Raw genomic sequence first — 12,297 nt, 5'->3', positions numbered from 1 at the left:
ATAGGCATTCAACAGCAACAGCCCAGCAAGGGGAGAGGGGAGGAAAGAAACTATGAGAGGGGTTACAATGTCAGAGGGGCAATGTGTGTGGGGGGGTAAAACTGAAGAGCAGAGCATAGGAGAGGTGGAGTTCTTTGGGACAAGAAAGGGAAGGAGGTGGGGACTCTTAAGGCCTTGTTTTCACTGCTCAAAAAAGTGCCATTTTTACCTTGGGGGCACTAGCATGTGTGAACTTCCCTGAGGTAAGAACCCAGTGAGGACAAGGCCTGAGAGACATGGAGAGCGGGAAGGCTGGGAGGAGAGGACCAGGAAAGAATGGAATTGAGGGGGAGGCGAGAGGATGAGGTAGCATGTGAAAGAGCAAGGGAATGATTGACAGGCAAGAGGCTCAAATAACAGGAGACACTGCATGTGGAAAAGAAAAAGCTGCTGTGTTTTATTCCATTTATTTAATGTTCCTGTATTTTATTACATTTCCCTGGAAGACATCTTATGTCTCTAAGTACTGGAGGGAACGTGATGAGATGCTTGTTTAGAGCAGCGGTTCTCAAAGCCGGTCCGCCGCTTGTTCAGGGAAAGCCCCTCGTGGGCCGGACCGGTTTGTCTACCTGCTGTGTCCGCAGGTTCAGCTGATCGCGGCTCGCTGCTCCAGGCCAATGGGGGCTGCGGGAAGGGCAGCCAGCACATCCCTTGGCCAGCGCTGCTTCCCGCAGCCCCCATTGGCTTGGAGCAGCAAACTGCGGGCAGTGGGAGCCGCGATCGGCCGAACCTGCGGACGCGGCAGGTAAACAAACCGGTCCGGCCCGCCAGGGGCTTTCCCTGAGCAAGCGGCAGACCGGCTTTGAGAACCACTGGTTTAGAGCACTTACAATACAGCAACATTTCTGGTTCCACTGGATTTTACAGTTAGATAACTAAAAAACCAAAAAACAAAACAATAGAAGAAATAACCTAAGATTTATCAGAATCCACAAAATCCTAAATCCATTTTGCTTTGTGTTTCTTTATGTTGTCTCTATTCCGAACCTGTGTTTCTATGTTGCTTCATACCAGCGTGCCTTCTTTGTACTTTGGTATGTAGTCCTTAGATCTGAGAAGCAGAACTCCTGAGATCTGTTTCTAACAGCAAAGAACATCTGTGTGCTCCTGGGCAAGTCACATACTGCTCTGTGCCTCAATTTCCCCATCAGTAAATTAGCGATAGCAATACCTATCTTCCAAGGGTACATAATAAATATTGGTTAAGTTCTTGGAAATGAAAGGTGCTGCAAAGTGCATTATTTTAAAAGGACCATTAATTGATAAATAATTATTAACACTTATTTTGATAAATATAAATGTGGCATTTATCAAAAAGTATTAATATTATTGTGTACAACTGAGTCATGCATATGCTCATATACTGCCTACAGCATAACAACAACAAACACTGTTCTTCTAGAGCACCTTTCATCTAGGGATCTTGAAGCACTTTGCAAACATTAACAAAATGTTGCTAAAATTTTGTGGCGAGTGAGACGGTGGCCATTGTATTTGTGAGGCCTGGAGCGCCAGTTCCTACCTTGATACCCTAGTTCACTCACCGATTTCCAGGGCATTCTTAAATCCACATGCGTTTCTGAAACTCGGAGACGTCTCATGCAGTAGAGTTATTATCATTACCTGAGCAATATTTCTCCAGAGAGCTGTCCCTTCTAACAGTTCTTCTGCCAGTTTGATTGGTGCCGCTTTGCTAAAGGCAAAGTCCCAAGGCTCTGAAAAGCCCTAATAAGAAAATCAGAAGGGACAGCAGTGACAGGCTTGCTGGAGGTTTATGGCTATAATTTAGTAGCACTTAATAAAAAACAAAATGTCAGTTGGAACCTTGTGGAGCGTAGCCTGGAGCCACTGCAGTGAGGCTGGAAATCTGAGACGCAAAGGCAGTTGAGCAGCAATGGGGAAATTACACTGGTTTGTAATCCGGCAGCTTCCCAGAACTTTCAGAGCGGGAGGAAAAGTTGCCTGCCTTAGTTTTTGTGGGTCTTTGAGATAAGAACCTGCATGGAGCCACACACAAAGCCCCAAATGCTACTCAGTTCCTTCTGAGCGTAGGTAGGGGGGTGGAGGTTGACCAAGCAGAAGCTCAGTGGTGTCTGTCATCACTCCCATCAGGCGCTTGTAGGAAAGCTTGCCCTCTTTTCTCTTTATACATGGTTTTATTAGAGTTCAAGGGCGAGTGGCAAGCTCTTTGCCAAGTTTTCAGGTCTTTGTTTTCTTTAGGGCTCCACTGAATCTTCCCTGCTCCATTGTGGGTCTTTTTGTTTTTGGCTGAGGCCAAGCCCACCAGCTTCAAGCGATGCCTCTCCTAAAATGGCACCATGTGTGCCCCTATGGCAGTGGTGGGCAACCTGCAGCCCATCAAGGTAATCTGATTGCGGGCCATGAGACATTTTGCTGACGTTGATCATCCGCATACACAGCCCCTGGCAGGTCTCAGTGGCTGCGGTTTGCCATTCCCGGCCAATGGGAGCTGCAGGAAGTGGCAGCCAACACATCCCTTCAGGGGAGAAGCAATGAGGTCTTCCTTCAGTGAGGCTCTGTAGACTAACCTCCTTTGGGTCTAGGGCAGCTTATAACAGAATTCCCTCACCAGAGTGGCACTTCCTACCCACCATCACACAGATTAGCTTTCTCAGCCAGCACGCCCTCTCCTGGTAGTGCCGCTCCCAGCGCTTTCTCCTCCTACAGACTCACCTCAGTCCAGGAACGGCAGTGTCCTCTTCATGACTCAGCCCTCCAGCCATGTCACCATCCATGTTTTCCCCTTTGCAGGGGGGTGGGGGAGGAGTATCTCCTAGTTCTATTGTCAAGCCACTCCCCCAGTGGTAAGAAGAGGGGACCTGGGCCCACCCACTACTCCAGGCCCAGCCTAGGGACCCTGGCTATAGAAGCCTCCTGCTGCCTCTCTAACTTCTCCATCAGAACTGCTTCAATTCCCTGGGCCACTTCCCCGGGCCACTTCCCCATGGGCCCCAGCACCTTCTTTGCACTCTTCTCAGGACCTCCAATCCACAAGTCCCAGCAGCCAGCCAGCACCTGCTCTGTCCAAGGTGCTACCTTTCTGCAGGCTGTTAGGAACACAATCCTCTCTCCTTAGGCTCCCTACAGCAACTGACTCTGCTCTGCCCAGCAGCTCCTTTTTACATCAGCCTGCTGGGCCCTGATTGGCTGCTCTGTGCAGCCTCTCTGTGATTGGCTGCTCCCTGCACTGCTTCCCTAGGCTGCTTTTAACCCCTTCCTTTCTGGTGTGGGGTGAACACCCCATCACACAGCCCCTTCTAGCTTCTCTAGGAAGCCAGGCCTGTTGCTGATTTACAGAACCTCTGTCTCCTTTCCTTTGTGGCCTTCATGATTGCAAAACACTGCCTGTGTTTACTGTGGGGGCCCAGATGCTTCTCTTGATGTTGCTTTTTCTTTAATAAAAAACTCACCACCTAATTTTAATATTAATAAAGACAAACTCATTTAAAAGAGAAAAACAACAGGCCAGAAACTTCAATCCTCCCAGGCCTGTATCTATCGATTATCTTATTTGATACCCAACATGGTGCTTCAACCAGTGGCTACGATACAATTACCATTTCAAAACCAGTTAATCTCTAACAGATCTTGTCAGTGATGATTAACAAGCAATTATAACTCCATGGCCTGTCAAAGCAAATGTCTAAGGCCTCCTGAGGCTAATAGTGCCTCCCATTTTCTTATATATATGTACACGTCATGCATGATTTAACTTCATTAATTCCACCATCAGAATAGGAAGCCGTGTGTGTGGTGGCTATTGGCTCGGAATTTGCGTGCCTCCTCATGATGGCCGGGGTCAGACATTTTGTGGGAATGCAGAGAACTATGGCCATGGGTAAAGCTGGCTATAGGGTCATGTAGTGCCCTGGAGTCCACACTCACCCTTGGGAAGTGGAGGGGAGCAAGAGCTCCAGCAGAGCAATGAGCCAGTCATCACTGCTGCCCCCAGTGTGTCCCCCCCACAAGGAGCAGGCAGTAGCAGAGCACCCATGGCCCTGTAGGAAAACCAGGTGCCATCACCAGCCCTACAGCACCCTTCTTTCTTCTGCTCTTTGTGGAGTCTACTCGAGGAGGTAGCTGTGGCGGTTCCAGCTACTCTGCTGGAGTTGCTATTTCCTTTTTTCTCCTTGGGCTGGTAGTGGCTGGGACTCTTGCAGGGCCTCCTGTTCTCCCCCATCTCTCTGGGGTGGCAGCCAGCTCAGGGGCTGTGGGGCACTCTGCAGCAGCTGCCTGGAATCAGAGGGCCCGGGGAGCTGCATTAAGGAGCAGAGGCGTGGACAGGCTGGAGAGAAAGCAGCATAGAGCCTTCCTTTGTGTGTCTTGGGGTGGGTGAGGCTGAGAGCACATTTGTGTGTGATGGAGATGGCCTTAAACTGAATATACAGAAGCAGAACCTCTCCCCTGCCTGAGGAGGAAGGTCTGTTCACTTCCTCTCTCAATCCAATGGATCTCTCCAGTGCAAGACCTGGCTATCCAGGCTGTGCTGTTGGGACAGCACGTGACCCTTAGACAATGTGTCAGATTGAAATTATTATGAGAGTGGACCTACTTTGTGATACTTCATATCCCTGGATGGCACAGGTCCCATGAAATCTCACAGCACACAAATTGGGATAGCCCCACCCATGAACTGCCATCTTGGATTCCCTCCGGCAGCCCTACTGAAGGCGGCAGGAAAATTCCTCAGAGTGGGAAGGAAGGTGGCTACTACAAAATGCCGTGGAGCTTGGCATCCTGTATGAATACACAAGGAATGTGCTTCACCCACACCCAGCGTTTCCCTGGCATAATATCACTTCAAGGCCCTCAAAGGCTGTATCTAGGGAAGGGTCTTGTGTTTGCATGAGTGGTTCAGAAGCTGCCATGCCACTTGCCTTCATATTCTGAGCTGGTGCTGTGGACATGTCGGACCCTCAGAACCTTGCAGGGCACACAGCAGAACCCCATGGCATGGCATGGTCTCCAGAAACCTCTGCTGCTATGGCAGTAATCCAAAGGCATTTTATTTTAGCTGCGTATAAATAGGATACACTGACAGAGAGAGAGAGAGTGTGTGACAATGTCTACCTCTAGGGGTGGACCCCAGTCATTTTAACAAGCTGTTGCACATTGCCACTAAAGGGGTTCTGTTTTGGCCCAAGTGGCAGAGGCCTGGTGGCTTTCTTGCAGATGTCCCTGTGTTTGATCCTCACTAGTGATCAAAGTGTCTGCGTGTATGTGAGCGTAAGCCAACCACAGCACTCATCACTGCACTGGCATTGTGCTGTACCAGAGCACTCTGCTTCTCTTGTTCACAGACCAATCTCCAGGCCATCATCTCTTCCGAGAAGCAGGTGACACTGCTGATGGGCTCCATCGACGAGGCCCTGGCAGAGGTTGCCAAAGTGGAGGAGACCTTGCAGGTTTACGATGAGCTGCTGGGGAGCGTGAAGCAGCAGATGGATCACATCCAGCAGGGGAACTCCTTGCTGCACCAGATAGACTCCAACCATGAGAAGCTGATGAGCGAGATTCTCTTCCTCATGGTAGGTGAAGTCACAGAGTGACTGATGCATGGCCCACTGAAGTCAGAGGACAGACTCCCACTGGGCTTAGGGAGCCTGATCCAGACCTGCCTTCCACAGGGCTCCCAGCCTGTCTGGCTTAGAAGTGAGGGAGCAGGGCAGTTCTTTGAGGCCTAGATATTATGGTGATGGACACACTGCTCAGATTTAAAATGAGGGGGGTGGCCCAGGTACAGCAGAAGTGACATGGCTGGAAGCAGAGGGTCTCACAGAACACAGACAGCTGGATGCGTCACGCTGCTAGCTGTCCATGCAGCCGAAAGGAGCACAGAGAGGCCCATGAGTTCACAACAAAGACCAGTGCTTTATCAGCAATGACATAGATCCTCAGCACTACGCCTGGGCATAGCGACAGCTAAAGCATTAACTCTTTAATTGCATTGCAGCACAGGATGCAGATACTATCAACAAGGGTCATATTTGTGGTAGGGGGAGGGAGAGAAATGTTTGATTGGAAACAAGAACACTGGCATGCTGTTTTTGCACTGCTGCTGAGGCAGCAATCTGATGCTAAAATAGTTGCCCCTGGCTTCATGGACTCCAACAATCCTCTCTAACTTGTAATCTCCTGGGAGCAGGGACTGTCTGTGTGTTATGTGTTTGTACAGCCCCTAGCACTGTGGAGCCCTGCTCTGTGATTTGGGTCCCTAGGCTCTCCCTTGCCATGATCCCATTTGGGAGTTCTGCTGTTTTTATGGTGCACTATTATTTTTGAAGGGGAAATGGCAGCACGATGCATTTGACTGAGAATGCAGCCTGGCAGTTTAATGTAGCACTGTGCCACTTAAAACAGTGAGAGTGCCCATCCTTCATATGTGCACACAGGGTATAGGACACCAAGCTTGGATGCTGGTGAGGGGAGGAGGGATAGGGAGGCAGCATGCATTAAATCAGTTCTCTTGGGTTTTTGGTTAGAGTAACCTGGACCTTAGTGAGACGCACCGCCGGGTTCTGAGCCGGGGCGACCTCTCTAGCCCCAGCAAAGTGAAGGCCTGCATTGCAGCAGCGGAAGCTCTCTCCAGCTGCATGAACGTTCAGATACAGCCCGGTGAGTAGGAGTAGAAGCTAACCGCCACCTTTTGTGCCTAATCAGCCCCATTGGCTTACAGTTACGTGAGCTGCCCACAGAGCACAGCACTGTATTGTCCAACCTTTGCATAGGCTCACTGAGTCACTGAGCCATCAGGTGCTCCTCTGAACCATGGCCTTCTGAATTTCCAGGGACTGCCCCAAACCCTTCACCTGCCGGTTGGCTGAGGCAAAGCTCTAAAACAGAAGGAAGCCCTGAATTCTAACACTCAACTGGAGCAAAATCCTGGAAGGAATGAGTATGAGATCCCAGACTCATTGTTCAAGTTACTTCACCTCCTCGGACCTCAGCATTCTCAGACATAAAACTGGCTACAGCGCAGGAACCTCCTGTGTTTGACCTGACCTTTCCACCACTCCCAAGCTTCACTTGACTTGTCTGTTCTCCTCCAGTCCCATCTGAAGTGCCACGCACTCATGGGACGTTACTTCACTTTATTTTCTGATGTGAGGGATGCGTATCCTGCTTTCTTACTTCAACACAAACCCGTGTTAGACTGGAATCAAAACCTCAAACTTTTCTCTCTGCACCAAATTTCATCTCCCCACATCTTTAGTGAGCTCTGTTCTCAGTCATTTACTTGGGCTGCCAGTCAGTGGTATTCCACTCCTGACTGGCCTTGACCTGCCAGTTTGGGGTGTTGGGATCTTCAGTGGTATAGGGCTGATGCCCATGGAGAGCTGAATGTGGTTAGCGTGGTGGGGGTACATGTTAAGAACATAAGCACGGCCATACTGGGTCAGACCCATGGTCCACCTAACCCAGTATCCTGCCTTCTGACAGTGGATGGTACCAATGCTGGATGTTAGCTGGGGGAGCTACTTGTAAGGGGTAATGCTCTTCTAGGAGACATGCTGGAGGTTGCTCTAAGACCTTCAGGATCAACCTCCGACAGACCTTACAAGCACACTCTGGTGTTGTCTGTCATCCTGAACTTGCTGTTTTCACAACCAGGGAAAAGTTTGGGATTGCCAGGGCAGCCCCATCAGTGCATATTCGTGAAGAAAGAAATCAGAAGGAAAGGGTTCTACTCCTCCAGGTCATAGAATTAGCCAGCCCCCTCTCTGTCTGTATATGTTACGGGGTAGGGGAAAGCATTGCTAGAGCAAGCTTAAGTTAAGCTTTAGCTCCCTTTTCCCTAAATACAGTGGAACAGTGTGCAGCCAGGAGCCATCTATATGCTGACTGCTTATCTGGTCTTATATTTAGGAAAAGAGCTAACAGAAGCTTGTTTTTAACACAGAACCAAGAGGCAGCCCAGTTGTATTTATACGAGTGTTGGGGAATTATTTGCTCCTTTAGAATAATACACTGTGGGTCTGATTTCAAAACCCCATGGGTGCAGTGATATGCTTCATTTGTGCAGGAAAGGGCAGTGAGCGCATCGTACAGAAACTGGATATTTGCACATGAAGACGGACAGCTAGCAGTGTACTTTGAATGCATATTTTTTTAAACTCGGGCGCTGTCCTTATTTTAGTGCTGCAGTGAATATTTCACTCCTTTTGGGTTTGGATGACAGTATTTCTTCAAAACTGCATGTCTCTGAGACCTGTCATATTTGTCACTTTCATGACTGATGTGTCTTTGGGCACAGTGCTGCGTGTGCAGTCTCTCGTTATGTCAGCCTTCTCCTCCTTAACTCAAGGTTACCGGAAGCTGCAGGCCATAGCAGAACAGTTGATCATGTTTGAAACGCTGAAGCAGAACTTTGAAAACAGTTTCATCAGCCATATTACAAGCATCTTTGAACTGCAGGTAGGTTAACCCCAAGCTTGCCGTGGTATGTGTTAAACACTGAAAGGAATTACTATTTTGGCAAAGCAATGTTGGAGGTATAGAAAGTGCCACCCTAAAAACGGGCACAGAAAGAGTTAAAAGACACCGGTGCCTTCCCCAGCCCTTTTTTAGACACACCTAAACAAACCTTCTTTGGATTGAGTCTTTTACAGGGGGGCAGTGTTGCACATATTTACTGATCTGGAGAACCGTCCTCCCATGCCACTGTCTTACCACAGTCAAATTTAAAAAAGGCTTAACCCTGAACGACACTTTTTTTAAAGAAGTGATTATCCCTCCCCGATTTCCTATAGACATTAGAAACTTAGGTCCCAATTAGCTTGTAGGACTCTACGTTTACTGGAAACTAATGAAATGATAATATCATAAGAAGGAAGAGACTGAAAGCTGCGGCCAGAGGTATGCGCAGGAATTTAAATTTGACCCCTTTTGGAGAGAGACATTCTGTGCCCACCCCCATCCCCACCCCCGAGGAGTTCGCTGGTCCCCACCACCCCAGCCCTGGCAGGAGCTCTCTGGGGCCAGAGAAGTTTTGTGCCCCAGGCCAATTATTGGGGGGGGGGGGGGGAGGGGCACGTGCCTCTGCTTGCCCCTCCTTGTGCATGCCCCTGGTTGCGGCAATTGAGAAAGGAAGGGATATTAATCAGCTTGTTTATAGCTTCGTTTTTGTCCACAACCATTTAACTTCGGAGCCTAATGAATGCTTTGGAGAAAGGATGTCTTTAAGTCTCCAATTACTTGCACCTTCATTTGAAGTGTGAGACTCCTGCTATTGCTAGATTAAAAAATAAGCAGAAATCTCCTATTTTGGTAGGGGCAGGGAAAGGAAAACAACACCTTTCTCACTTTCTTTATATATGAAGATGGGGGAGCACAAACCCAAATCCCTTCAAAAAGTCACCTTTAAACATCTACATTAGATTCGGGAGGGGATCTACTCGGTTGGGACAGGACAAAACAGAGGTTTGTAAAGGAGAAGGGGTCAGTTCCAGGAGAGCATAGACATTCCGTTCAGGGCTTTCTCTCTGGAGTGGGACTCAAATTCCATTCCTAAGAGCACAGAAATCTGGGTCACGTTTCCTCCTTCTCATGCCTATTGAAAGACTAAAGTAGTCCTTGCCACGTCATTATTGAATATTGTTTGTCAGAAACAGACCTGGGTCCTGATTCTGGTTTCATGCAGCTGTGACCATATTGAGATGAGACTCCATCAGGCCCATGGCTGGATATTATTGTCTGCAGAGAGTGGATTCTAAGTACTCTACTGCAGCGGCTCTCAACTTTTCCAGACTACCCTATCCCTTTCAGGAGTCTAATTTGTCTTGCATACCCCAAGTTTCACCTCACTTAAAAACCACTTGCTTACAAAATCTGACACAAAAATACAAAAATGTCACAGCATATTATTACTGAAAATTTTCTCACTTTCTCATTTTCACTATATAATTATAAAATAAATTAATAAGAATATAAATATGGTACTTACATTTCAGTGTATAGTATACAGAAGCAGTATAAACAAGTCACTGTCTGTATGAAATTTTAGTGTGTACTGACTTTGCTAGTGCTTTTTATGTAGCCTGTTGTAGGCAAACATCTAGGTGAGTTGATGTACCCCTGGAAGAGCTCTGTGTACTCTTAGGGGTGCACGTGTCCCTGTTTGAGAACCACTGCTCTACTGTGCTGTTGGAAATAGCTGTGTTAACTATGGCTCACTGCGAAATGACCCATATCTAGTTTTCTAGATTCTGAGTGTGACTAATCACACACATAACGCAAGGATTTATGCTTGGAGTCAATACTAAGGGTTATTTTATTGAATGACGTCTTGCTTTGCCAACATCCTGTTTTCTCCCCTCCCTTTTAAACTTCCCTTTGGAAATGGTGAGGGCCAGAGATTGTAATTGCCCTTCAACTTCTCCTCCCCCAACTTGTCTCCCTAGCAGCCTGAGAGAATGCCTTGCAGTAGCCTGCACTATGCTATCCTGGGCCTGCAGTCAGGTCCGCTATCCAGATCCTTGTTTGGACCTGACTGCAGGCCCAGGATAGCATAGTGCAGGCTACTGCAAGGCATTCTGCGCAGATCTGATTGCGCAATGTGGGTCCTCATAAGTAGACGCTGAATTTAAGATGAACAAACTTTTCTGGTTCTCCCGCTAAGATCCAGCATCACAAATGGGGCTTCTCAGTTTAGTTTCCCACTGCAGATTGACCAGACATTCCCAGCTTATCACTTTGTTCAGCCCTGTTCCCCTACAACTGGATGCAACATAGGTCGCATCTGCAGTACAGACTTCTACCGGCATAGCTACGTCGGTCAGTGGCGTGAAGGTGTGTGATCCCTCACCAACATAACTATGCCAGCAAAAGCCTCTAGTGTAGATGCAGCTATACTGGCTATACCAGAATAGCTTATTTCCTTGAGGGGTGGTGGTGATGGAATAAGCTATCCTGGGAATAGCCCAGCTTTGCACCAATAAGCTGCATCCACCCTGCTGTCATAGCATAGCTATACTGTTGAAGTGTAGATACATGGCCATAGTGGTTTTTAACATTGCTCTCCTAAGTAACTTATGGCTTCTCAAATGTTTTCAGAACCATAGGTTCTGGAAGTAGGGGCATGGCCGCACCCCTTCTCTTAAAGCAGTTTCCATTATATTCAGGGTTTACGGCTTAGTTCAATGGCTCTCAGCACCCCCACTATACAAATTGTTCCAGCATCCCTGTTCAGAACTGGAGCTTCGCAAGCAATCCGGAAGAGATTCATTTAAATTTGCCAAGTGCTGCATATGAATGATTTTATTGAGCTAGGCTTTGCTCTTTCTGTTGTTTCAGGGAAATGGTCAAGTTCCTACTCGAATGCAGCTGGCTAGCAAGCTAATTTCACCCATCCATGGGCCCTACCATGATGACCTGCTACCTTACACTCCACTTATGACCTGGCTGAAGAATGCCAACCCGATCCTGTTCAATGACCTCCCAAAGGTACGGCCTCGCAGCTGAAATATCCAGTGCAACATCAGCCATGGTGGGGTAACAATAAATAATCCTACATTATTCCACTTAAGTGGGATGTTTTTAATTGGGTTGGCAATCTAAGATGTGGTCTTTTAATATAGACGTGGCCATATAGAGATTAAATGAAGAAATAAACCATGAAAATATCACATAAAATACTGTTGTGAATAAAAGTAAAGTCTTTTGGGCTTTGGCTTAAAGCTATGCCCTGTTTTCTGAATGAGGACACTATTCAAGAATAGTCATCGTTATCTGAATTTCCCCAGCTGAGATCAGAGCCTCATGATGCCAGGCCATGGGCACATTCATAGTAACAGACAGACAATCTCTGCTTAGAGACGCTCGTAGCATAAGTAGACAAGACAGGCAAAGGTAGTGTTATCCCCATTTTACAGTGAACTACCCAAATTTGCATAGGCATCTATGTTAGAGCCAGGGACTGAACCCAGATCGGAGTTCCAGCCCTGCAGCATAGCAACCATCAGAGTGGGATATAAGAATGCCCGATGAGGTTTAATCCCTGAGCGTATCAAACACACAGGGGCCCCTCAGTATTCAATGAAGGCCAGTATCTACATCTGACCAGAAAGACAGCACCCCCTCATACCATGCTGGGGCATTCCTCCATTGCTCCGACTAAAAGAACAGTAGCACCTGCTAAATCACCAGCACTGCTCCCTGCTGCTCCCCTTTAGAGCAGCGATCCTCAGACTGAGGCTTGGGAGCCCCAAGTGGCTCTTCAGTGGGTCTCCTGCGGCTCTT

General features: G+C 47.9%; 1 protein-coding gene across 1 annotated transcript in view; it reads left to right on the top strand.

Annotated features, from left to right (window-relative positions):
* LOC141993531 (exocyst complex component 1-like) overlaps window positions 1-12,297 on the top strand; it is a 75,960-nt gene that overhangs the window by 33,185 nt on the left and 30,478 nt on the right. The window contains exons 6-9 of the mRNA XM_074963076.1: window positions 5,361-5,588; window positions 6,543-6,675; window positions 8,366-8,475; window positions 11,353-11,502. Of these exons, the coding sequence (XP_074819177.1) occupies window positions 5,361-5,588; window positions 6,543-6,675; window positions 8,366-8,475; window positions 11,353-11,502 (621 nt within the window). The remainder of the gene's footprint in view (window positions 1-5,360; window positions 5,589-6,542; window positions 6,676-8,365; window positions 8,476-11,352; window positions 11,503-12,297) is intronic.

This window comes from Natator depressus, chromosome 9 (genome assembly GCF_965152275.1).
Source record: "Natator depressus isolate rNatDep1 chromosome 9, rNatDep2.hap1, whole genome shotgun sequence".
NCBI classification, from domain to species: Eukaryota; Metazoa; Chordata; order Testudines; family Cheloniidae; genus Natator; species Natator depressus.
This window is presented reverse-complemented; position numbering and strand designations above follow the sequence as displayed.